The 26,496-nt window shown below is 57.3% G+C and overlaps 2 protein-coding genes across 3 annotated transcripts; one reads left to right on the forward strand and one right to left on the reverse strand.

Moving 5' to 3' along the window:
- The first annotated feature begins 713 nt into the window (after window positions 1-713).
- ARSA (arylsulfatase A) lies at window positions 714-5,031 on the forward strand. Of its 2 annotated transcripts, XM_064283237.1 has the most exons (8): window positions 714-1,310; window positions 1,501-1,741; window positions 1,896-2,114; window positions 2,200-2,369; window positions 2,594-2,718; window positions 2,805-2,932; window positions 4,025-4,127; window positions 4,222-5,031. In XM_064283237.1, the coding sequence occupies exons 1-8, from the start codon at window positions 1,090-1,092 to the stop codon at window positions 4,926-4,928; spliced, it is 1,914 nt and encodes a 637-aa protein (XP_064139307.1). In that variant the 5' UTR covers window positions 714-1,089; the 3' UTR covers window positions 4,929-5,031. The 2 variants fall into 2 exon arrangements, with proteins under 2 accessions (XP_064139307.1, XP_064139308.1); XM_064283238.1 differs by lacking the exon at window positions 2,594-2,718 and having other exon boundaries at window positions 2,791-2,932.
- Window positions 5,032-9,139: 4,108 nt separating this feature from the next.
- On the reverse strand, window positions 9,140-19,403 carry MAPK8IP2 (mitogen-activated protein kinase 8 interacting protein 2). Its single transcript, XM_064283239.1, has 12 exons — window positions 19,266-19,403; window positions 18,220-18,325; window positions 16,697-16,963; window positions 16,515-16,608; window positions 15,158-16,369; window positions 14,748-14,823; window positions 14,424-14,596; window positions 14,238-14,347; window positions 13,405-13,512; window positions 13,192-13,262; window positions 10,969-11,067; window positions 9,140-10,760 (listed from the first exon to the last, which is right to left on the reverse strand). Exons 1-12 carry the CDS (start codon window positions 19,328-19,330, stop codon window positions 10,688-10,690), a joined length of 2,454 nt encoding a protein of 817 aa, XP_064139309.1. The 5' UTR covers window positions 19,331-19,403; the 3' UTR covers window positions 9,140-10,687.
- Window positions 19,404-26,496: the final 7,093 nt, after the last annotated feature.

Consider the following 26,496-nt stretch of genomic DNA (forward strand, 5'->3'; position numbering starts at 1 on the left):
TTCGTGCGGTTTTCACTTTGATTTGCTCCTTCGCCGGGTAAGGGGCCCATAACGTCTACGATGTTCAGGTCTGCTAAACAAGGGTGCCCCAATCTCCCAGCACGGGAGGTTCCGGGGCGCACAAGCCGCACCTCCCGCGGGTGCTCGGTCCACGGACAGCGCTGGGAGAGGGCGGACTGGGCGCCTCCTGCCGGCCGCACGCCCAGCCGGGGCCTCCCCGGGCCGGAGCCGACTCCACAGGACAAGCGCCCGCCCCGCCCGGGCCGCCGCCAACGGTCTGGGGCGAACGAGGGAGCCCAGAAGCCGGGCCCTAAGGACCGAGCCCGCCCCCACTCGGCGCAAGACCCCCAACCTGACGCACGGCCCCGCCCCGCCCCGCCCCGCCCCGCCCCGCGCAGGCCCCGCCCACCCTGCCCAGAGCAGGCCCCGCCCCACCCTGAGCAGGCCCCGCCCCCGCCCAACCCCTAGCAGGTCCCACCCGCCCTTCCCTGTGCAGGCCCCGCCCCACCTAGCGCAGGTCCCGCCCCCGCCCCGTGAGGCCCCGCCCGCCGCGCAGGCCCCGCCCGCCTCGCCCCGGCAGGCCCTGCCGTGCGCCACGGAGTCGCGGGGCAGACCCTGCGCGGGGCGGGCCCTGAACGGGGCGAGGCCTGCGCGGGGCGGGGCCTGCGCGGGGCGGGGCCGCGTGGAGGCGGAAGCGCCCGCCGCGACCCGCCCCCTCTCGGCCCTTCACCGCCCTGGCAGCGCCGGTCGCCGCGGGTCGGGGTCTTGTGACTTCTGTGTCGGGACCTCCAGGTGAACCCGGGCAGATCTCCGGCCGAGAATCTGAAGGAGTCCCGGCCCTTGAGGGCCTCCGGAGTTCAAATCCCAGGCTTCGACCTTCTGTCGGGTCGGGGTCTCCGGGAGCCGAGTCCGAGCCTGAAACTTTGGGAGGAGGTTGTCAACTGGGGTATCCGGACCTGGGGCCTCCGGGGAGGGGTGAAGCCGGAGTCTGGGGTGCTTGGAGAGGGGTCACGCCTGGGCCTAGGGTCTCTGGAGCCAGTTCGCCTTCCCGACCGGGGGTCTGGGCAGGCCCTTCCGCGCCGCGCCGCCATGGGGGCGTTGTGGCCCCTCGCCCTAGCCCTGGCCCTGGCCGGCCTGGCCGCTGCCAGCCCGCCCAACCTGGTGGTCATCTTTGCCGACGACTTGGGCTATGGGGACCTGGGCGCCTACGGCCACCCCAGCTCCTCCACCCCCAACCTGGACCAGCTGGCCGCAGGGGGGCTGCGGTTCACGGACTTCTACGTGCCGGTGGCTCTGTGCACGCCCTCGCGGTGAGCGGGCAGGGAGGGCCCCTCAACGCGGCCCCCAGCCCAGCTCCTCCCACGCTCGCTGTAGGGTCACTGTGGGTTGCAGCGAGGAAGGAGGGGAGTCCCTTGGTGCTTCCCTGTTTTTCTCCCGCTCCCCTTCTTCCTCCAGTCTCTCACTGCCTCATTCTCAGGGACATTGTGTCTTGTCCTGCAGGGCCGCCCTCTTGACTGGCCGACTCCCGGTTCGGGTGGGCATGTACCCTGGAGTTCTGGAGCCCAGCTCCAAAGGGGGCCTGCCCCTGGAGGAGGTGACCCTGGCTGAGGTCCTGGAAGCCCGAGGCTACCTCACAGGCATGGCTGGGAAGTGGCACCTCGGGGTGGGGCCTGGAGGGGCCTTTCTGCCCCCCCACCAAGGCTTCCACCGGTTCCTGGGCATTCCCTACTCCCACGACCAGGTACAAAACACTAGAGGCCGGGGCTGTCCTCCACCCACCTCCCTCACCCATCTCTCCCGCACCCCTCACCGCCTCACCCACGGCCCCCAGAGCCCCCGCACCGTCACCGCCTCACCCACGGCCCCCAGACCCCTCACTGGAGCTGCTCCTTCAGGGCCCCTGCCAGAACCTGACTTGCTTTCCACCGGACACCCTTTGCGAGGGCAGCTGTGACCAGGGTCTGGTGCCCATCCCACTGCTGGCGAACCTCTCTGTGGAGGCACAGCCCCCCTGGCTGCCTGGACTTGAGGCCCGCTACGTGGCCTTTGCACGTGACCTCATGGCTGATGCAAAACGCCAGGGCCGCCCTTTCTTCCTGTACTACGCCTCCCATGTGAGTGCCTGCCCTGCCCTGCCCTGCCCTGCCCTGCACACAGCCCCCACTCCCACCTGATGCTGACTCCAGCCTCCACCCGCAGCACACCCACTACCCCCAGTTCAGCGGGAAGAGCTTCGTGGGGCACTCAGGCCGTGGGCCATTTGGGGACTCCTTGATGGAGCTGGATGCGGCCGTGGGGGCCCTGATGGCCACTATTGGGGACCTGGGACTGCTTAGAGAGACACTGGTCATCTTTACTGCAGACAATGGGTATGCCAGCTCCCCATCCCAGACTGGCTGCTGGCCAAGGATGGGTAGAATACGGGGGCCAGGGACAGTGACCACAGCACCCTGGCTGCATAGAGGTGCTGGCCCTGGTTAGGCCAGGGTCAGGGGCGGCCCAATGCTATCCATGGGCGGTGGGAGTTGGGGGTCAATGGCAGTAAGTTGGAGGCCTTGGGCTTGTCACTGACAACCCCTCTGGTGCATCCCAGGCCCGAGACAATGCGAATGTCTCACGGCGGCTGCTCTGGCCTCCTGCGGTGCGGGAAGGGGACCACCTATGAAGGGGGTGTCCGACAGCCAGCCTTGGCCTTCTGGCCAGGCCACATCACTCCTGGTTAGTCCTCAGGCCCTCTCCTCGCGGACCCCAGCCTCCCTTCCCCCCACAGGCAAACTGAGTGACTGACAGCTTTCTGCCCACAGGGGTGACCCACGAGCTGGCCAGCTCCCTGGACCTGCTGCCCACTCTGGCTGCTCTGGCTGAGGCCCCACTGCCCAACGTCACCCTGGATGGCTTCGACCTCAGCCCCGTGCTGCTGGGCACAGGCAAGGTGGGTCATGACACCAGTGCCTGTGTGCCTTCCCATGTTGAGCATGAGTGTGGTGTGTGCATGAGCATAGAGTCAGCGTGAGCGTAGTGTGGGTGTGAGCATGGTGTGAGGGTGGGTGTGAGCATTGCATAGTGTCAGCGTGAGCGTAGTGGGGTGTGAGCGTGGTGTGACTGTGGGTGTGAACATGGCATAGAGTCAGCATGACTGTAGCATGGGTATGAGCATGGCATGAGTGTAGTGTGGGTGTGAGCATGGCATAGAGTCAGCATGAGCATAGTGTGGGTGTGAGCATAGCATAGAGTCCATGAGCATAGTGTGGGTGTGAGCATGGCATAGTGTCAGTGTGAGCGTAGTGTGGGTGTGAGCATGGCGTGAGCATAGTGTGGGTCTGAGCATGGCATAGTGTCAGCGTGAGCGTAGTGGGTGTGAGCATGGTGTGAATGTGGGTGTGAGCATGGCATAGTGTCAGCGTGAGCGTAGTGGGGGTGTGAGCACGGCATGAGCATAGTGTGGGTGTGAGCACGACAGGCTCAGCATGAGCGTAGTGTGGGTGTGAGCATGGCATGAGCATAGGTATGGTGTGAGCATGGCGTGAACGTAGTGTGGGTGTGAGCATGGTATGAGCATAGTGTGGGTGTGAGCATAGTGTGGGTGTGCGCATGACAGTCAGCGTGAGCGTACTGTGGGTGTGAGCATGGCGTGAGCATGGTGTGAGTGTAGGTATGGTGTGAGCATGGCGTGAGCGTAGTGTGGGTGTGAGCATAGTGTGAGCATAGTGTGGGTATGAGCATGGCATAGAGTCAGCATGAACATAGTGGGGGTGTGAGCATTGTGTGAGTGCGGATATGAGTGTAGGTATGGTGTGAGCATGGCTGTAGGCATGAGTGTGAGCATAAGCATCGATGTGGGGCGGGCGTGGGCAGTACCCCGCAGGCTCCAGGTGTCTGTTGGTCAGTCAGCGTCACAGGACTACCCAGCTGCTGGCTCCTGGGCGGGCAAGGATCAGGTGCACATGCAGGGCCTGGCGGCTCTGGGCATGATTTGATGGCTTGGGGCCCTCCCCACACCATGACCCCCTGACTTTGCCCCCAGAGCCCCCGGCAGTCTGTCTTCTTCTACCCGATCTACCCAGATGAGGTCCGTGGGGTCTTCGCCGTGCGGAGTGGGAAGTACAAGGCTCACTTCTTCACTCAGGGTAACCTCCCTGCCCTGCCTTCCCTCATGCCCCATGCAGAGGTGAGCCCTCTTGCCTCGATTCCTCAGCCTCTTTCACCCCCCCTACCCCCCAGGGTCTGCCCACAGCGACACAACAGCTGACCCAGCCTGTCACGCCTCGACCCCACTGACCGCCCATGATCCCCCTCTGCTCTTTGACCTGTCCATGGATCCTGGCGAGAACTACGACCTCCTGGGAGGGGTGGCCCTGGTCACCCAGGAGGTGCTGCAGGCTCTGAAGGAGCTTCAGCTGCTCAAGGCCCAGTTTGATGCTGAGATGACCTTCAGCCCCAGCCAGATGGCCCAGGGGGAGGACCCCGCTCTACAAGTCTGCTGCCAGCCTGGTTGCAAGCCCCGGCCAGACTGCTGCTACTGCCCGGACACAGGGCCCAGCATGGGCTCCACTGGGGGCCCCCGAGTCCAGCCGCAGCCTGAGCCCCAGCCCCAGCCTGAGCCCCACCCCCAGCCCCAGCCCCAGCCCCAGCCCCAGCCTGAGCCCCACCCCCAGGCCCAGCCCCAGCCTGAGCCCCACCCCCAGCCCCAGCCCCAGCCCCAGCCTGAGCCCCACCCCCAGCCCCAGCCTGAGCCCCAGGCCCAGCCTGAGCCAGAGCCCCAGCCCCATCCTGAGCCCCAGGCCCAGCCCCAGCCTGTACCCCAACCCGAGCCTGAGCCCCAGGCCCTGGCCCAGCCCCATCCTGAGCCCCAGCCCCAGCCCCAGCCCCAGGCCCAGCCTGAGCCCCAGTCTGAGCCCCGGCAGGGCATGGTCCATTTGTTACTATGAGTCTGTGTTTACGCTGATGGGAGTATGCGAGGTGCCTTTGTACCCAGTGAGGATGATAACACGAGCTGACACATGGCACCTGTGTGTCCAGCCCCGCTCTGGCCTCAAGGTGTGATAATTCATCTAACCCTCATTCTAACCCTGTGGGTTAGGTGCCTTTGGCTCAGAGAGGTTAAAGGACCAGCCCAAAGTCACACAGCCTACAGGAAGCAGAGGTGGGGTTCATCCCACGCCCTGGTGTGCCTGCGTGTGTTTGTGCAGGCGGGCATGGGAGAGCAGGTGAGGTGAGTGCTCTGGGCCAGTGCACACAGGGCAGGGGAGGGGCAGAAAGCAGCACTTCTTGGAGGCCCTTATCAGGAAGCCCTGAAGGAACCTGGTAAGTGAGCACATTCCAGGTGGTGCCAGCAGGCTCCTGGGAAGGCGGCATCAGCAGGTGCCAATTGCTCCCGCTTCGACCTTGGCCCTGAGAGCCATCCCCCACCAGCAGACAAGGTCACTGAAACCACATGTCAGGTTGTGTTCTATCGAGGCAAAACGCCGCAGCCTCTGCCACTCAGTGAGGGTAAAACCCATCTGCTCTCTCCCCTCTGCTGTCTCCCCTCCGGCCCCACCCTGCCCATTCCCTGACCAGCTGGCCCTGCCCCACGTCCCCTCCTCCTCGCAGAGGTCTCAGCGCACCACCTTTGCAGAGAGGACCCCTGCGCACCCTTCCCGTCCACGCGGCCCCGCAGCTGCTCATTCAGTCCTTGGTGTAGCGCGGCATATGCACCACCCTTGTGTGCGTGATTGCTGCGTCTTGTGAGGACGGCAGTGCACATGTGCAGGGGCATGGCCCTGTTCTCCAGGATGCCAGACAGGACATTGCCCAGGCACCCATCAGTGTTGGTTGAGCAAGGGGAGGGGAGCAATGGCTGGGGGTGGGCAAGACCCTGCAGTGTGAGGCCCCCAGGTGCAGACAGTCCCACGCGCATGTGGGCAGGCAGACACTCTCTTCCCTACTAATGGGCCCCACTTTTTTCAGTGCTGGGCAGGGGCCCCTTGGCCTGGGTGGGGGGTTGCAGCCTCCTCTACCCCAGGAGAGAACGGTGCCTTCTAGAGGCTGGTCCAGGGCCTGGAGACCTGGCCGGTCCCTGAGGGCTGGCCCATCCTGCCTCCCTCCTCAGAGAGGCATGTGCAGATGATGCTGTGACCACGCAGCCACCTCGTGACAAGCGGCGGCAGAACACAGAGAGGCCAGCCCCTCCCGACGTTCTGCGGCTGCCAAACCCGTGTCTTCAGCTACCTCCCTCTATAGTGCATGACGTGAGGAAGTAAACTCTGCTTGTCTGAGCCACTGCTGTCGGGTTCTCTGTCCCTTGCTGGACATGCCTGTGGAGCTGGGGTGGCAGGTGTGTGGATGTGTGCCCAAGGCACCCCAGGGGGAGAGATGAGGAGACCCCCACCCTCCCAGCCCTCTCTTGGGGCTACGCTGTGTTGCATTCGCATACAGAAATGCGTTTCTCATCCTTGTAGCTGCTTTAGCCCAACGCACTCTCCTCGTCCAAGCTCCCATGCACTCAGATATATATAAACATGCACACGCAGGTACACTCACACATGCAATGTACACGCATACATGTGCATGCTCAATGTATATACATGATGAGCACACACGCACACTTGGACATGCACACACATACGCACCTGTATGTACATGCACACATGCACCCCCATGCGAACTCATATGCGTACATGCATGCACACACGTATGCATACATGCCCACACACATATGTTCAGATATGCACATAGTTTTCCTGGCCCCAGACACTGGCCGTAACGTCTCTGGCACTTCCCTTTCTGCTACTGTTGAGTAAAACAACGTTTTTTGTGAGTAGTGTAAGAGCTATGGCTGTTAACCAAAAGGTCGGCAGTTCAAATCCACCAGCCGCTCCTTGGAAACCCTACGGGGCAGTTCTACTCTGTCCTATAGGGTTGCTATGAGTCAGAATCAACTCGATGGCAACGGGTTACACCAACCCACTGGCCAGCCTGCTGGCTGTCCATCCTCCTGGTAACCCCGAGGGGCCCTGGTCAAGGCACTGAGTGTGTTTTGGAAAAAGCAGAGCAAATAACCATGTTGGTGCTGGTGCTGTGGTTTCCACTCAGGTGTGTGAGGAAAGAAGCAACAGAGGAGCCCGTGTGTCCAGGGGCAGAGGAGCTGAGGCCCCTTCAAGGAGATCTTCCCCCTTGCAGACACGCTCGCCTGCCTGAAGGGGCCAGGTGGGAGAGCAAAGGGGGCGCTTCCGTGGAATACTGTTTTAAGAAGCCTCTGAATATTTTTAGTTACTAAAATGATGTGTAGTCAGAGCAACCCAAGGACGCAGGTCTCAGGCCAGGCAGCAGCGCCCTTGACTGGATGTGCACTCATGTCGCTCCCTGTGCCTGAACAATCAGTGTGCCTTCAGCACAGGGACATTGCTCACTGCTGCCTCTGCAACCCAGGCCAGGTTCAGGGAGCCCCCAGCCCGGCTCTGCAGCTTCTCTGGGTGAGGAAAGAGACCCCTCCTGGGGTGGCACAGCCCTGCAGGCACAGGTACAATCCCCCACCCAGCTGCACACCTGACAGCGCAGAAGGCACCCCTGGGCCCCTTAGCCAGGCAGCACCGAGGAAGGCATCCCACGGGGAGAAGGTGGACAGCAGGTGGTGGTGGGACTCCATGGCACAGTCTGTCAGGGCAGGGCTGGGGGCAGAAGCGCCGCCCACCTCTCTGAGGAGGCCATGCCTCACCTTTAGTGCCCTTTGTCCTGCCTTCCTCTCAGCCTTGGGGGTCACCAACACCCTCCGATAAACTCCACTTTGCTGGGGTTACCCAGAGTCACAAAGCCCAAGTGGTAAAGAAGGACATGTAAACGCTGACACATCACATGTCTGATTCCAGCAAATGTGAGAAGTGGCCCTGCTGTCGGAGCCAAGCTTTGGGACAGCTGACACAGACGGGCTCCAGGCACATGTGGAGGGCTTGGCCCCAGGGTCCCCCCAACCCACCCTCCAGGGCATATGCCCCCACCCCACTGCCACCCAGTGTGAGCTGGACAAGCCAGTTCTTACTGGAGACTCCTGAGGAAAGAGCCCAGGGAATCTAGGTGGCAGGTGGGGCTGAGGGTCCTGGCTTTGCTGCCACTACTCAGCTGACCACAGGCTAGACACCTAAGAGCGAAGGTCTGCCTCCCATAATAAACTCCCATGGCCAGGGGCTGCTGCTGGGTAGGGTCATGCACCCCAGGCTGTGGGGAGGGGGCCGAACAGGCAGCTTCCTGTGCAGAACAGGGAGGGCCAGGCTCCTGTGCCAGGTAGGCACAAGGCTGGCTTCTCCTTCTCCAAATATGCACAAAGCAAGAGAAACAAAACCAAATTATCTTTTTGTCTTCAAGAGAGTTGAGACAGCTTTTTTGGGCAAGATTGTTTTGTCCTCCTTTCTTCAAAGCTGTGTGTGAAAGACCATCTTTTTTTTCACTGATCAAAGACAAGGAAACACCCATACTAGGTGCACTGACTGGGATGTAGAAATGAGCTAGGATTCATGCGAGACAGGACCAGTCGCCGTGTTGCAGCTTCTACGCAATTCCGTAAAACGTGGCTCTGGAGGGGGACGGGAGGTGCCCAGCAAGGCCCTGGGGGACTCTTCCATGTCAGTTCCACCACACCTGCAAACCAGGTGAGGCCAGCTCATAGCTGGACTCAGGGATGAGGTGCCTAGTCCCCTGCTCTGCTCAGCACTTTTCTGAAAAAGTCCCCTCTTGGGGGTGCTACTTGCTTCCCCACCACCCTCTCCCTGGGGAGCCCTTTGAGCCCCAATCCAGTGGGTGGTGGGTCTCCCATCAGGACTCCCAGCCCGGGTCTGCCCTCCTGAACTGCATGAGAAGACATCAGACCACTGCTCAGGTCAGATCAATCGGCAGAGCCTGGTGGGGTCTCAGACCCTTCTGACCTGGGCCATGGCTGGGTGGTGGTCCTGAGGACTTGCTTCTTCACCCCTCCTCACCCCCCACAAGGGTAAGGAGTCCATACCCATGGGGACAGCCCTGAACTGTGAGGTCAGGAGCCTGGACAAATGCACCTGCTTCCCATCCTTCAGGATGGTTCAAGGGCCAACCTTGAGTGTGTGCTTTGTACAGGCTTCCCCTTCTTCCCTGCCCTTGACCTTGTCTCAGCTGTGCTGGAGGGGGAGGGTTGTCTAAGCAAAGACGGGGGGCTTCTGCAACACCGGTTGCCTGCCCCTTTTGCCTTTCATCCTTTGCCCCTTCCTCCTGCCTAGAAGTTGAGCACGATGGTCAGCAGCACAGCAGCCCTCATGTAGTCATGAGGGCAGATGTCACTCGCTCGGGATGCAGGACAAGGGGCTGCATTCTGCACACCACGTATCACTCAATGCTGTACCTGTTCCTCAGTTGCTTGCCTTTAATTTGAGTGAAGAGCTGTACAGTTTTCATTGGCAGCAGCATCAGCTTTCCTGAGCTCACCCTTTCAACTCACAGACCTTCGCTGGGACCCAGTGACCCCAGTGCTGTGCTGGCCACGGATCAGGGAGAGGACCCATCTCGGGGCTCATCTGGGGGTGGCATCTAGTCTTCTAGGGCACAAGTGGAATATTCATCCCTTGTTTCTTCCAGCTTACCAGGGGGAGCTTTGAAAAGGCCTGTTTTCAGATCCAAGCAGATTGCTTTCCACAGAGTTCACGTCCCTCCCACTGATGTGAGCCTAATGGTGCCCCTCCTCCTCCCCCTCACACCCTTCCTGCCCTAGTACTGCCTCCATGGGGCCTCTTCCTCTTCACCTCAGTTTCCCTGCCAGTACATCAAGTGACTTTGAGGAGGGTCCCTGAGGACGCTCCCTATGGACAGCACCTGACCCAGCATTGGAGGAGAGTCTTCCTCAGTGACCCCCATGACCCCAGGCATCCTGGGGCCTCGGTCCTTGCATGGACACCCCCTGAGGAACAGCCAGGGTCACACCAAGCAGAGTTTATTGAGGCTGGTGGGCAGGGCCCACATACAGCATGGGGCGGGTACAGGCGTACTGGACCGGGGTGCTAGCAGCGCAAAGCGGACGAGCTGGGCCCGGGGGCACCCTCCTCTAGCAGGTCTGGGAGCCTGGGGTAGGCATCAAGAGCCACTCCTAGTCCCCCAGGGCTCTTCTGGGGGACTCCCCCTGCTTTCCCCTGAGCTCCAAGTGGGGCAGGTGAGGGCCTCTCCTTGTCTCTGTGGTCAAGGACAGGGTGAACCCTAGGGAGTCTCTATAAAAATTAAAATTCCTTTATAAATTATGGGGGGCAGGGGCTACTTGGGAGCCGACGTCTGCAGCCACCAGAGTCTTGCCTTCCCCCATAGCCCCAGTTTTGCCCCCGAGCCGACCCTGAGGGCAGAGGGCAGAGGGCAGGTATACAGGCACAGAGAGGGCCCAGAAGGACACACAAAAAGAACAGAGGATCAGAATGCAAGGGGCAGACAGGGACAAGGTGACACAGAGAGAAAGGCTGGGTCAGAGGAAAAGAGTGGGGGGAAGGGACAGGGCAGACCCGAGGTCTCCTCTCCAGTGGCCCCCAAAGGCTGTGTCTGGGGAACGAGGATGAGGAAGGAGTTCCCAGTGGAGTCCAGAGACCCCATGAACATAAGGTCCCACGTGCCCCTAGTCCTTGCCAAAGCCACTGAGGCCTCTTGAGACCCCCTCAGCCCAGCTGGCCCGGAGCAGTAGAGGCAGCGTGGAGAAGGAGGGCGGCAGCTACTCCAGGTAGATGTCCTCTGTGGGGCAGGCGTACTCCAGGTGCTCTTGGTAGTACTCCAGGAAGGCGCGGCTGGGCAAGGAGGGTGGCGCCGTCAAAGCCTCTCCCACTCTCCAGCCCCCCCTCCCCGCCAGAGCTGCGACCCCACCCCACTGCCCTCTCCTGCCCCCCGCCTGCACCGACCTTCACCCCGGTCCCACCTGAGTCTCCCTACCCCTACCCTGGCCTCACTGCTCCCCGATTTCTCCCTCCCCAAAACCCCCGTCCCTGCCCAACTCACCCCACACTCTGCGCCACAGGCCGCATGGACTCCTGGGAGACAAACACGTGGCAGGCGAAGCGACTCAGCAGGGGGTGCTTAGTGATGAAGCCGAAGTAGCTGGGGGGGGGCATGGGGGTCAGAGGCTCCGCCCCTCGAGCCGCCCCCCAAGGGTCAGGGGAAAGAGAAGGCTTGGGGAGAGGGCAGGGAGAGGAGGGTCATAGGACTTGAGGGGGCCAGCCAGCTCAGTGCTCCTAATACGAGTCGGAGATCTTTCCAGGATCCCCGCAAAGCACGGTGTCCGGCAGTGTCATAGGCTCACCTGCCAGACCGCCCCTCCAGTGCCAGCGTCTCCCTCCCCCCTCCACCACCTGGATCTGCCTGCGCAGCCCACTGGGGTGCAAGTCCTCCCTGCGCTGTCTGGACGTGCCCTGCAGACTCAAGCCTCCTGGCCTGCCCTGCCCACCTCTGGGCCTGCCACCCGGTGGCTATTTTAGGGCCCAGCTCCTAAACCCTCTGGGCCTGCTAAGTCTCCACCCCAGACCTGCACGTTTGTGCATTTCTGGAGCCTGCCCCTCCAGTCATCTCATCGGAGACACGACTACAAATTACTGTGGAGGGGGGAGGTCGGCACCCTGCAGCCTGACACCCTGTGGGCCTGGGGCCTGTCGCCCCACCAGATGGAGCCCACATGACTGTCACCACCATAAAGAGAGGTCAGTTGTCCCCGAACATACCACGACGACTCATCTGACTTCCGCAAATTCACTAAAAACCACATCTCAATAAAGCTACCTAGGGAGAAAGTCCCTGTCTCAAATCCCTTCTTGAAATAAGTACAAGAGCTGACAATTACATGTTGCTTACGACATGCCAGGCACTGTCCTTAGTGTGTAAACCCACCACCCCTGGTGAGGGAGATGTGCTGTAGAGACTGGGCCTAAGCTCAGAGAGGGTTGGTGACTGGCCTCAGGACACAGCCAGTCAGCAGCAACGGGGTCTGATCTCAACACCACTGCTCATCTAAACATCACACCTGACGCATGCCCCAACCTGCCACCTGTTAAAAAACAAAATGAGTTAGCCCCTCACTATAACACTCTCTGCTTCCCCTCCTCATGTGAGGGGCTTGCTGGGTACTGGACCTCACAGCACCTGCCTGCTCTGGACGCAGGGCCAGCGAGGCTGAGGAAGGATGGGCCTTTAAATGGCTCTTGAGCCCACTGCTCCATCTCTTGTCACCAAGCCCCACATCTGATTATCTCTTCCCTGCATCGGGGCAGTTGGTCCCTGTCAGGTCCACACCTGAGCTGGGGCATGCAGCTCCCTTTGGTTGGGAAATAGGACTGTCTTCCTCCCTGTGGTGGCAATGCTGTCCAGGACCACTGGCCTCCTGGGCCAGGGCAGTGCCCCCCATCTGGTCTGAGCCCAGGGGCCGTCCTGCCTTCCTGTACCTCTCAACTCAGGTCCACCTCCCCAACCAGCAGGGCCCCGGGGTCTCTGCCACAGAAATGCCCAAATGACACGTGCTGCCCTCGCCATCTGTTGTGGCCTCCGCTTGCCCCTGGGGTCACCACCTCCCACTGTCCATCAGGCCTGCTCACGCCGTCACCTCCCTGCTCCAGACTGAGCTCCTCACTCCAGGCCTCGCTCCGACACTCTGAGCCGGATACCGACTGCCACTTCTAGACCTGGTCACTCTGTTCCTTCTCTTAGCATGTGGCGCCACCTACTGCCCACCCCCAGGTCGACCTCCACTCCAAGTCCTGTCTGTCCCATTTTCCAACGTCTCCTGCGTCTGTGTGCTTCTCCCCACTGCAAGCAGCGGCTAGAACCGGCTATCGGCTGGCCCCTTGGCTGCACCACACCTTGCATGGAGCGCCTCAGGGCCCAGGACTGATGGGGTTAATACAAGCTCCTTGGCACAAATGGCCTAGGCCTCTACTGATGCCTCCATCCTCATCACAGCTGCCTCCCTGACACCCTGCAGAAGAGCAACCCACAGGCCTCTGCTCAGCTGCCCCCCCCCACCCCTGACTCAGCATTCGAGGTTCAGCGGGGGTCTCCGGGAGAAATGGCCACGTCTCCTCCAGGTCTGCTCAGCAGTGCCCTACGGACACAGTCGGATGGCCCAGAGACATCTTTTTCACACACTGTCTGTGTACGGCTCCTACCCAGATTAGACGTGCAGGGTGGGCACAGGAGGCCCTTGGGGTTGGGGGTGCTCAGAAAATGGGCTCTCACCAGCTGTTGCGGGGGTGGCAGCCACAGAAGGAGATGTTCTTCATCTGGAAGAAGTGGCTGCAGCGCTCAAACTAGAACACAGGTGAGCAGACATGCTGGGGTCAGACGGCAGGAAGGCCAGGCCCCTTCCAGGTCCACCACCCTGGCCCACAGGCTAACCCTCTTGCCATGCCTCTAGCCCTCCCTGCTGTGTCACAGTTCTCCAACCCTCACCTCAGTTCCACCTCCACTCAAACTCAGCTTGACTCCCCGAAGGGAGATCTCGAGGTCACAGGAGGCAGGAGGGCGCAGGTGGACGGTCAGCTTCCGGGCTGTGGCAATCTGGGGAGGAAAAGGGGGTCTCAAGGGGCTCACGAAGCCTCATTCCCTCCCTTGGTGGAACTGTGCCTGTCACTTTTAAGTTCCTTTTGAAGACACTTTTAAGTTACGTTTGAGGCATGTAACACAGTTCTGGAGAAGGTGAGACACGCAGCCCCACCCATCTCCTTATAGCCTTAGCCAGTGCTCCCTTGGCTCAGGTGGGTGCTGGGAAACCCCCCATCTACTCACTGCCTGGCCCTCAGGGGCTGAGTGAGCCCTAGAGGCAGGGCTGGTCTGTCTGCCCCCAGTCTGTCTGTCCCCTCCTGCCTCTAGCCACACTCCCAGGGCCTGCAGGTGGGCTGGTGCTCACTCAAGTCCAGAGGAAATGAATGAATGAATGTAGGGCCCAGGGCTGGGAGAGCTGGACTTGTTTTTCAGACAGGAACAGGACAGGCTGAAGGGCAGGAGGGGCTGGCAGTGGGTGGGGCCTACCGAACTGGCCAAGAAGCCCTGGGTGATGGGGCCAGCTGCAAGCTCTGCCAGGCCCACCTGCTCAGCCTCTGAATCAGGATGGCGGGCCGGGGAGGGGGGTGTTCCTTCCTAAGCTGCCTCCATGGCACCCCTGGAACCCAGCCTAGAGCCACCAGGGGCTGTAGCCAACCTACAGGGCTGGTGTGGCCCGCTGCATGGCCTCCCACCTCTCAGCCTCACTCGGCCTTGCAGGCCCCCTAGCCCCCCAGACTGACCTTCTGCATGGCTGCACAGAGGATGCCATTGCCCTGGTGACAGGGCACCTCCACAGAGCCCAGGAACTGTACGTCGAATCGGTCCACCCAGCAGGGACTCCGCTTGCTCCCTGCAGAGTCACACAAGGCCCAGGTCAGGGGATGGGGGGCCAGTGTGACAGCCGCCCCTCAGGGACAGGGCCTCACCCAGCAGGTCCTTGGCAGGGCCGGGCACTGCGTGGGCGTAGAAGGCAGGGAAGATTCCTCGCTCCCCTGTCCTCATGTTGAAGCCACGGAACCAGAAGTCATCCTCCTCGGCCTCCACCAGCACGGGGTCATCCACATCCAACTCCAGCTCATCCGGATGACGAGGGATGAACCTGAGGTCAGAGCTGGAGGTGAGAGGTCACCCAGGAGAGGGGAGAGCTGAATAAGTGGCATCCCCCCAGGTCCCACAAGGTCTATAGGAAGGAGAAAAGGGTCTGACCAGGGCTGTGCTCCCCAGTGGCTGGAGTGAGGGAGCGGCTGTACCTGAAGACAGCCCGGTGGGTTTGTTCCCGCTCTTCACCGTTCACCAGACAGGAGAAAAGGCCAAAGGACTCAGTGCCTGAGACAGAGATGAGGGAGACAGAGGCAGGAGACAGAGATGGGGATGACAGTACCTGAAGGTGTGGCTTGGGCTGGGGCCAGGCTCCCCATCTGCCTGCCCCACAAGGTCTGGTGTCACTACCCTAAGACAGGAGTACAGAGCAGGCCTCCCCACCCGATTCCCCACCCAACTGGGGTCTAGAGAGCCCTGAGGTCCACGTTCTGGGCCAGAAGGCAGCAGAGGCCTTGACCAGGGGAGAGCCACAGGCTGCCCTCAGTGCTTTGGGAGACCAGTGGAGCCCAGACAGCCTACACAGAAGGGACCATCTGCTCTTCCCCCACCTCCCACTCACTGGAGGATCGAGATGTGCTGTTGACAAAGACGTTGAGGAACTTCTTGGAGAAGGTAAGGTCTGGGCTGTCCGGTGATGCATCCTCCAGGTCCACACCTCCGTTGCTGCCCAGCAGCCCAGCCCCGGCCTCCTCCTCGCTGGCCTCACCTCCGCTGTCCTCGCTGTCCTCGCCAAGGCCAGCACAGCGCCGCAGGCTCACCAACTCCAGCTGGGTGTGCTCATCCACCACCAGCGTGTACTTGACCGCGTCATATACCAGCGAGGCATCCCGCGGCACTGTGGGGCCCGTGCTCCCGCTCCTAGGCGGCCCTGCGTTGTCCTCTGCGTCATCCTCCTCCTCCTCTTCCTCCTCGGAGCAGGCAGCTGAGTAGGCGCGGCCCTGGTGGGCAGCGCGGCCCACCGCAGCCCACAGCGGTGTGATGGTGTCTCGCGTGGGGTTGCTAAGGAAGAGGCAGGGCCCGGGCTGTGCTGGGCTGGGCCGGGTGGGTGCAGGGGGTGTGGGTGGGGGCGGCCCGCACAGCGTCTCCATGTCCACCAGCTCCACACCAACTTGTGCCGCTGTTTCAGTAGCCTCGGTGTCCCCACCCGCCAGCGACGTGGACTCCCCAGGCGGGCGCGGCGATAGGCACTGGCCCGGGCAGCGGATGGGCGAGGAGCCCTCGGAGATCATGCGGCTCACCAGGTTGCTGAGCAGCCAGGGCGAATCTGCATCCTCGCTGAGGTCGGGTTCCGACTCGGACCCGGACTCGTACTCGCTGTTGGTGTCGTCGGGACCCACTGGCAGGAAGGCGGGGCGGCGCGGGGGCTCGCACGGGGGCTCGGGTTCGGGCTCTGGTTCCGAGGCCGGCGACGAGGCCTCCTCAATGGAGTTGGTGAGGTGCGAAGAGCGGCCACTGCTGCTGCTGCCACCGTCGCTGCTCAGCTCCAGCTCGGTCTCCGAAATGGACGAGATCATACGGCCCAGGCGCGAGCCGCCGGCGTCCTCCGAGTCGGAGCCCGGAGTGGACAGCTCCTGGCTGCTGCGTCTGCCCCCACGGCCCCCGCTCGAGTGGCTCCCCAGGTCGGCCTCGATGCCAGGGTCTGAGGACGGCGAGGCCCCGCCTGGCGCTGCGGAGTCCGCGGGCTGGTTCCCTTCGCAGTCACAGCCTGGGCGCGCTGGGGACTGTGGCCCGTAGGGACTTGTGTCCGTGGGCGCGAGGGCGCCGGGGGGCTCTGTGAGGAGAGGGGAGGGCGGAAGGGGGATTGGAAGGGCGGTGGTGTCCCGGTCACCATGGCCCAGCCTCCTTCCAGCAGCCACCCCGGCCCTTCTCCTCCCCCTCCCTGTCCTCCGTGTAGGCACCATCCACTCACTGCCCACCTTGGAGGGACTCCTGTGGGGGTGAGCACAGCAGGGTCTCCTGCCAGGAGGCTGGGGGGGCGGGGTCGAAGCCTCCATTGTTGTTCAGGGAGTCCTGGGGGTGGAGAGGCAAGAGCAGGGCTGAGGAAGGGCTCTAGTCCCTAGGGTGGAAGGAGCAGGCTGCCTGGTGTCCTGCCACTCACCTGTGCTCCCAGGGTAGTCAAGTGGAGAGTGGTGGGCCTGTGCTTGTGGGGTTCATTGGCAGAGGGAGAGGGGATCAGGGCCTCTGGGGCAGGATCATCTGAGCTGGGGAGGCTTCCCTCCTCACCCTCCCCATCTCCATCCTCCTCTTCTTCATCCTCCTCCTCCTCCTCCTCTTCATTGTCATCGATCATCTCAAACTCCTGGAAGTCATCCTGGAAGGAGCAGATGGGGTGTGGCTGCTCCGATCGCCCCAGGTTGAGGCTGTCCTGCAGTAAAAAGGGGGACAGCAGGGTTGGGCCAGGGTGCAAGGCAGCGACTCGGGGTGACAGGTCCCAGAAAAGGGACAAGCAGGGAGCAAGTCAGGCAGAGCCACCTGGGTCCACTCAGCCCACCACCACCAGTATGAGGGTCTAAAGCACACAGGTTCTTGGGAAGGGCCCACACTTCTACGCCAGGACAACAGAGGGCCATGGCAGTGGTCCCAATCCACCCCGCAAGCCTTCATCCTGCCACTAGCTGGCCCCATTCCACACTAACACTGCTTTCTTCTTAGCGTTCAACAGTTTACAGTGATCATACATGGGTTTAGGTCTGTTCCCCACTAGACTGCAAGCCCCACGAGGGCAGGGCTGTGCCCACATTTTGCACCGGTGTCCACAGTCCCGAGAACAGAACCTGGTGCACAGAGGTCATTTGGTTAACATCGGGTAAGTGAATGAACACCTGGAGGGACACAGCCTGCACGAACCTTGGGGCCTGTGACACCTTTGCCAGTGACTCCATTCCTCCCTCCCCTCCTACCAGCCAGGCCTCTGGGGAAGGCTTCCTCCTTCTCTGGGAAGTCCTCCTGACTTCCTCAGTTTTGTTCGGTCCCCTTCCCTCTCATAGCACCTTGTGCACCCCCGTTGGAACCCAGCCCTTGACATGTAGGCAGTCACTGTCCCTTACATGTCTGTCTCCTGAGGGCCAGGGTTACACCTGTCATGTTCAGCTCCTAGCACCCAGAAGTCCCCAGTGCCTATCCCATGGCTCAGAAATGTTCTTGAATGAATGAAACTAAGGAGACATGGAGAGACAGGAAGGTGGAGGAGATGGGGGAGTGAAAAGATTTAAGGAGGTGGAGAGATGAGGCAAAGGCTGGAAAGGTAAGGGCAAGATGCCGTGAGATGGCAGCTGGAAGGCCCCAGGTCTTTCTGGGAAATGACCTGAGCACTTAGCATTTAGTCTGCAAAGCTGATGCACACCGCCCCTCCCCCAGGCTGCCACTGGTGGGGGTCAGGCAAGAGCAGCTGGGGAAGGTCGAGTTTGGGCCCTCAGCAGAGGACCTACTTATTCTGTTAGAAAAGAGCTTTGATAAGAGGACTAACCCAAGGCCAAGAAGCTAAGGAGGCTGGGGGCAGTAAGAGGAGCTCATGCTTCAAGGCAGAGCTCAGACCCACCCCAAAACTCCAACGGAACTCTAAGCAGAGCCTAAGAGAGACCCTCCCTCCATCGGTCTCTGTGGGCCCAGCAGCATTCCCACCTTCTCGCAGTGGTCTGAATCGTAGCTGAGGCCGAGGCCACAGTCGTCGGTGATCTCAGAGAGATCTTCATCATCAAATTCTTCCAGGCTTATGTCCTGAGGAGCCCTGGAGAGGAGCCCAGGGTCAGAGAGCAAGGACAGGGCTCCCGAAAGAGCCACCAACCCTGGACTCTGGCCCAGGGGTGGTCCTTATGGGAGGCCAAGGGAGAACCGCAGCTTCAAGGGGTCTCCAGAGCCTCCAGCCCCCAGACCTGCATCCTGACGTCAACTTGAACCCTAAGCTCTGCTCTCTGGGGATCCCCTCCCCCATTGCACTGCACCAGCCCCAGAGGAAGCCACCCTCCTCCCTCACAGAGCCAGCATCTGCTCCTCCCTTCCTGGCTCACTGAGGCCCTCTGAGTCTCACAGCCTTGGCCCCAGGGGAGTTCCACTGCGAAAGGAGTAGGGGGGAAGGGAGCTGAAGCTGCAGCAGCAGGAGGGAGGGGTCAGCGGCTCTCAGGACTTAGCCTGGCCTGTTTGCCTCCCTCCTGGCCACAGCCGGCCTGCACCCAGAGGTCCAGCCCCCTCCCCACCCTGTTCCTTCCCCCAAGGCTCCAGGCTTGGCTTCAACTCCCTCCCTGGGTCCCACCACGGGCCTCCACCAAGAGGGGCCCCACTGGGCCACAAGGACACTGGGTGCAGAGGATATGCCCAGCCTCCTGCCCATCGGCTGCCTGCGGAGGCTCAGGCCAGGGCCTCGGCCCTTGACAGACAGGTCGGCCACCCAGGCTGGGTGCGGCACCGGGTCCCAGCGGTAGATGGGGGAGGGGAGGTGCGACAGTGGCTAGGATCACTGGGGCTAGAGAATGGGGCAAAAATGGAGAGAACCCGAAGGTGGGGGGAGCAGGACTCACAGGCCTACAGAGCGGGGGAGGGGGATGGTGTTGGGTCCGCAAAGGCCAGGGGTGTGGGTGAAGGTGGGCAGCGGAGGAGTCTGAGGACCAGGCGGAGAGGGGGCTGCAGCAAGGCAAGGGGCCGGCCGAGGCCTGGGGCGCCAAGGTGCGTACCTGCAGCCTGGTGGCGACAGCGAGTGAAAGGTGGAAAGAGAAAACATCTCCGCCCGATCCGCCATCTTCTCCGGGGAAAGGCCTCCCGACCGCGGCGGGGGAGGGGCGGACGGAGCGACAGCCCCGCGCGTCCCTCGGCCCTCGGCCCTCCCCAGGTCACCTCGTGACACGCCCTGCGACACCCGCGCCGGCACACCTCGCGACACCCGGCCGGACTCCGCGGCAGCGCGAGCGGCAGCGCCGCAGGGGGACGGGGAGGAGGAGAGGGAGGATCAGGGCCAGGAGGGAGGGAACCGAGAAGGGCGGGGAGGGGGCGACGGGGAAGCTGGTTGGCGGAGAGGCTGTGGTTTGACGGAGGCGCTGGTTGGGGAAGGACCGGGTGTGCTGCGCGTTTTTCTGCGGGCGGGGGGCGGGTACCAGGTGAGAAGCGGATTGGTGGGGGGCCAGGTTCCTGGGAAGGAGGATCTGCGAATGGGAAGGGGTGAGAGTGAGAGCCCTTGAGATCCAGGAGCCTGCGGTGGGAAAGGAGGGAGGCAGCGCCCTGGGACCGCAGACCTCTGGTAACTGGGTTTTCTTTGAAGGGGAGTCTGGCGGAAGCTGGATGGGGCCCCAGGAGCTGCGCTGACCTCCCAAGGGATCCAGAACAGAAGAGCAGGGTCCGAAGCCTGGATCTGGGGGTGATTCGGGCCTAGACGGGGCAGCACATCGAGGGGATGGAGGAGCTGTCCGCCGCCGGGTGCTGATCACAGCGGGTGGAGCTGTTCCTCCTCCAGGTGCTGATCCTGACTGAACCTGAGCTTTCGGTCCACATCACACAATAAGTAGGCTGGACAGAGGTATTGACAGCAGCAGGTGAAGTTATAACCCTGACGCTCTGTTCACTCAGTTACAGAAAAGTGTTGCTTAGGCACCGGCTGGACCCCTGGTGGAGTAGAGGTTAAGCATTTGGCTGCTAGCAGTTTGAATCCACCAGCCGCTCCTTGAAAACCCTATGGGGCAGTTCTGCTCTGTCCTACAGGGTCGCTGTGAGTTGGAATCAACTTGACAGCAATGGGTTTGGTTTGGTTTTGGAGCACCAGCTATGTGTCTGGCTCTGTTTAGGACACCACCCTGCTCTGATGGAGCTATGTGGGAGAGTGAAGGTTGCTCGAGAAGTTAAACTAGGTCAGGGTCAGCTAGTGATGGAGTCAAGGAAGGGACGATCAGGAAGGGAAGGGGAGATAAGGACAGGTGGGGAGAGAGGAAACTCTTGGGGAAGATATTACAGAGATTGGCTAAAGAAAGATGGTGGACTTTCAACAGCAGGAGTGCAATGAAATTATCCTTTTTTTTTTTTTACATTTGATGGAAATTATGTGTACTATTTCTTATGACTAAATTACTTCTGTGGCAAATTATTTCTGAGGGAAGGATGAGGCACTTGAGTGTTAATGCCTGAAAACCACCTGGGAAGGACCGCTTCAGCCTGCAGAGGATGGCAATCATTCAAGTTCAGGGAGAAGGCTCATGGCCATGGGAAGATTGATCATGACCTCTTTCATGCCCCAAATGAAACTTGTACATTACCTCTACTACAGTGTTTTCCTAAGACTGGCCTTTATTAGTTTACACTTCCTTCCCTGGTGACTGAAAACTGCTGGAGAGCAGAGATGCTGTCTTACCTCTCTTTGAATCCCCAAGCTCCAAGCACAGTGCCTGGAACACAGTAGGTGCACAGGACACGTGTGAAAAAGGGAATAACTAAATGAATGAGAGCCATTATGAGTTCCATCCAGGTCAGGAGCACCAACTCACTGTTTATGAACAGTGCTCATGAAAATGTTTCCCATTTCTGAGGTTCAAGGAGCCTGGACATATTAACCTCTCCCTTTTCCCCACTGCCATGGATGGAATTATGTCCCCCCAAAAATGTGTGTATCTACTTGGTTAGGCCATGATTCCCAGTATTCTGTAGTTGTCCTCCATTTTGTGAATGTGATTTTATGTTAAAGAGAATTAGGGTGGGATAGTAACACCACCCTTATCCAGGCCTCATCCTTGGTCCAATGTAAAGGGAGTTTCCCTGGGGTGAGGCCTGCACCACCTTTTATCTCTCAGAAGATAAAAGGAAAGGGAAGCAAGCAGAGAGTTGGGGACCTCATACCACCAAGAAAGCAGCACCAGGAGCGGAGCACATCCTTTGGACCCACGGTCCCTGCGCCTGAGAAGCTCGGGGGAAGATTGAGGACAAGGACTTTCCTCCAGAGCTGACAGAAAGAGAAAGTCTTCCCCTGGAGCTGACACCCTGAATTTGGACTTGTGACTTACTAGACTGTGAGAAAATAAATTTCTCTTTGTTAAAGCCATCCACTTGTGGTATTTCTGTTATAGCAGCACTAGATGACCAATACATCCACTAAGCTTCACAGTCTCCCTGGAATTCACAAACAGTTTTGGCCCCAACTTATTGTATTTCCTCTTGATCTTGAGTCTTGTCATCAAATGGGTTACCCTGGACATCCAGGTAAGTGGCCCACCTAACACCTCAGTTCTTTAGCTTCTGATCAGCCAGTAACTGTTGATTCTCTCAACTCTCGTGACCTCTCCCATAAAGAGCCCCCCGGATTTACTGTCACCTGGAATTGCATCAGCCTTGAAATATTATATTCTTCAATCTTAGGTCATAACCCTGACCACTCTCCTCAAGCCCCTCACTTTCTTTTTCTCCTGCTTATCAGATGATTCATCCCCAGTTTCCCAGGGGGCTTCCACCTCCAATTTTATATGTGGTAACTTCCATTTGTCCCCCACAGCGCAGATGAAAGGTCACCAGCTCTACAGCCTGAGAGATTGTGGCACCAGTCTATCTTGCCACCAACTTTCTGCATGTGAGCATTATTCGGTCCCTATGTACCTCAGTTTACCCCTCAGTACAACTCATGAAGGCCCAGGCGGGGCCCTACCACTTGTTCATGCTCATTCAATGTTGATTCTTTCCCCTGCTCTTCAAACCTAACTGTAGTTGATTGAATGGTGCCCCCCTCAAAAGATATGTCCACTTCCTAATGTCTAGAGCCTATGGATATTACTTTATGAAGAACAAAATGTAATTCAATTAAGGATCTTGAAAGAAGGAGCTTATCCTGGATTATCTGGTAGACCCTAAATGCAATCACATGTGTCCCTATTAAGAGAGGCAGAGGGCATTTAGAGAGACAAGAGGAGAAGAAAATTGATCAGAGAGTCAGATATTGGGTGATGCAGCCACAAGCCAAAGAATGCCTGCACCACCAGAAGCTAGAAGAGGAAAGGAATGGATTCCTCCCTAGAGCATCTGAAGGGAACATGGCCCTCCTGACACCTTGATTTCAGACTTCTGGCCTCTAGAGCTATGAGGGAATAAATTTCTCTTCTTTTAAATCATGCAGTTTGTGAAAATTTGTTGAAGCAATCCCAGTAAACTAATACACTAACCCACTCCACACTGGGGTCCATCACCTCCCAACCTCTTGAGACTCTGCTTTTTCCAGCTCAGGGATACATTGGTGCAGTGCAATGGGTCACTTTTGTGTGGCCTTTCTAGCCATGGTCTTGTAATTCCCACATTCAGTTGGATCACCTTTTTTGGGAATAGGCATAAATATGAATCTCTTCCAATCGGTTAGCCAGGTAGCTGTCTTCCAAATTTCTTGGCATAGATATGTGAGGACTTCCAGTGCTGCATCTGTTTGTTGAAATACCTCAGTTGCTATTCTGCCAATGCCTTCAGTGCAGCCTGGACTTCTTCCTTCAGTATCAGTGGTTCCTGATCATATGTCACCTCCTGAAATGGTTGAACATCAACCAATTCTTTTTGGTATAGTGACTGTATGTATTCCTTGCATCTTCTTTTGGTGCTTCCTGAGTTGTTTAATAATTTCCCCTATAGAATCCTTCAGTATTGCAACTTGAGGCTTGAATTTTTCTTCAGTTCTTTCAATTTGAGAAATACTGAGTGTGTTCTTCCCTTTTGATTTTCTATCTCCAGCTTTTTACACATGTCATCATAATACTTTTCCTTTGTCTTCTTCTGCCACCCTTTGAAATCTTCTGTTCAGCTCTTTTACTTCATCGTGTTTTAGTTTTGCTTTAGCTATTGGATATTCAAGAGGAAGTTTCAGAGTGTCTTCTGACATCCATTTAGATCTTTTCTTTCTCTCTTGTCTTCTTAATGACCTCTTGCTTTCTTCATGTATGATGTCCTTGGTGTCATTCCACAACTCATCTGGTCTTCAGTCATTAGTGTTCAATGCATCAAAATTATTCTTGAGATGGTCTCTAAATTCAGGTGGAGTGTACTCAAGGTCTTTCTTTGGTTCTCATAGGCAACTGATGGTCTGATCCACAGTCGGCCCCTGGCCTTGTTCTGGCTGATAATACTGAGCTTTTCCATCATCTCTTTCCACAGATGAAGTCAATTTGATTTCTCTGTGTTCCATCTGGTGAGGTCCATGTGTATAGTTGTCGATTATATCAGTGAAAAAAGGTATCTGCAATGAAGAAGTCATTGGTCTTGCAAAATTCTGTCATGTGATCTCTAGCATCATTTCTATCACCAAGGCCATATTTTTCAAATACCGATCCTTCTTCTTTGTTTTCGATTTTTGCATTCCAATCACCAGTAATTATCGGTGCATCCTGATTGCATGTTTGACCATTTTCAGACTGCCCAAGTTGGTAAAAAATCTTCAATTTCTTCATCTTTGGCCTTAGTGGTTGATGCATAAACTTGTATAATAGTCTAATAACTACTCCATTTCATTTTTGATGATGTCCAATTTTCCTAGCTTCATATTTCATATGTTCCAGGTTCTGATTATTAGTGGATGTTTGCAGCTGTTTCTTCTCAATTTAAGTCATACCACATCAGCAAATGAAGGTCCCAAAAGCTTGACTCCATCCACATCATTAAGATTGGCTCTACTTTGAGGAGGCAACTTTACCCCTCTTGTATTTTGAGTGTCTTCCAACCTGAGAGGCTCATCTTCTGGCACTATATCAGTGTTCCACTGCTATTCATAAGCTTTCCACTGGCTAATTCATTTCAGAGGTAGGCTGCTGAGTTCTTTTTCCTAGTCTGTCTTAGTCTGGAAGCTCAGATAAACTTGTCCACCATGGGTAACCCTAGTGGTATTTGAGTGCCAGTGGCATAGTTTCCAGCCTCACAGCAACACACAAGGTCCCATAGTCAGACAAGCTGACAGACACGTGGGAATATGTCTTAGAGTCCAGTCTTATCTTTGCCTGAAGAGTGGGCCATGGGAATGCTTTTAGTTCTGGGTTAACAGAGTGTCCAGGGGCCATGGTTTCAATGGTTTCTCCAGTCTCAGTCAGACCATTAAGTCTGGTCTTTTTACTAGAATTTGAGTTTTGCTGCAAACTTCTCTCCTGCTCCACCAGGGGCTCTCTGTCGTGTTCCCATTCAGGAAGGTCGACGGTGGTAGCTGGGCTCCAACTAGTTATTCTGGTCTGAGGATGATGAAGTCTCTGGTTTATGTGGCCCTTTTGTCTCTTTGGCTAATATTTTCCTTGTGTCTTTGGTGTTCTTCATTCTCCTTTGCTCCAGTTAGGTTGGGACCAATTGATGTGTATTACACGGTCACTTGCAAGCTTTTAAGACCCCAGATGCCACTCACCAAAGTGGGATGCAAAACATTTTCTTAATAACCTTTGTTATGCCAATTGACCTAGATGTCCCCTGAAACCATGGTTCCAACACCCCAGCCCCTGCTACTCTGTCCCTTGAAGTGTTTGGTTGTGTTGAGGAAACCTTTGGTTTAGTCCAGTTGTGCTGACTTCCACTGTATTGTGTGTTGTCCTTCCCCTCGCCTAAGATGGTTGTCTGTCTAGTTAGTGAATTCCCCTCTCCCTCCTTCCTTGCCCTGGTATCCATCAAAGAATGTTTTCTTCTGTATTTAAACCTTTTCTTGAGTTCTTATAATAGTGGTCTCATACAATATTTGTCCCTTTGTAACTGACTAATTTCACTGAACACAATGCCTTCCAGATTCATCCGTGTTGTGAGAAGTTTCCTTGATTCATAATTGTTCTTTGTCATTACATAGTATATACCATAATTTGTTTATCTATTTGTCTGTTGATGGGCACCTAGGTTGTTTCCACCTTTTTGCTATTGTGAACAGTGCTGCAATGACCATGGGTGTGCATCTATCTATTTTTGTGACAGCTCTTATTTCTCTAGGATATATTCCAGAGAGTGGGATTGCTGGATCATATGGTAATTCTACTGCTAGCTTTTTAAGGAAGCACCAAATCAATTTCCAAGGTGGTTGTACCATTTTACACTACCACCAGCAGTGTGTAAGTGTTCCAGTCTCTCCACAACCTCTCCAACATTTATTATTTTGTGTTTTTTGCATTAGTGCTAGCCTCACTGGTGTGAGATGGTATCTCAATGTAGTTTTGATTTCCATTTCTCTAATGACTAATGATCATGAGCATTTCCTCATGTATCCGTTGGCCACCTGAATGTCTTCTTCTGTGAAGTGTCTTTCAAATCCTTTGCCCATTTTTTAATTGGGTTATTTGTCTTTTTGTTGTTGAGGTTTTGCAGTATCTTGTAGATTTTAGGGATTAGACCCTTATCGGGTATGTCGTAGCCGAAAACATTTTCCCAGTCTGGAGGTTGTCTTTTTACTCTTTTAGTGAAGTCTTTTGATGAGCATAAGTGTTCGATTTTTAGGAGCTCCCAGTTATCTAGTTTCTCTTCTGGTGTTTGTGCGTTGATAGTTTTGGTTTATATTCTGTTTATGCCATGTGTTAGGGCTCCTAGCATTGTCCCTATTTTTTCTTCCATGATCTTTATTGTTTTAGACTTTATATTTAGGTCTTATATCAATTTTGAATTAGTTTTTGTACATGGTGTGAGGTATGAGTCTTGTTTCATTTTTTTTGCAAATGGATATCCAGTTATGCCAGTACGATTTGTTAAAAAGATGATCTTTTCCCCATTTAACGTACTTTGGGCCGTTGTCAAATATCATCTGTTTGTAGGTGGATAAATTTTCATCTTGATTCTCAGTTCTGTTCTATTGTTCTATGTATCTGTTGTTGTACCAGTACCAGTCTGTTTTGACTACTGTGGCAGTATAATAGGCTCTAAAATCAGGTAGTGTTTGCCATTGGATGCATCGAGTCAAGGAAAAGTCAGTGCCCATCAGAAAGAACCTCCTTCCAGAACTAGAAGTTAAAA

This window comes from Loxodonta africana, chromosome 4 (assembly GCF_030014295.1).
Source record: "Loxodonta africana isolate mLoxAfr1 chromosome 4, mLoxAfr1.hap2, whole genome shotgun sequence".
In the NCBI taxonomy this organism is placed as follows: domain Eukaryota; kingdom Metazoa; phylum Chordata; class Mammalia; order Proboscidea; family Elephantidae; genus Loxodonta; species Loxodonta africana.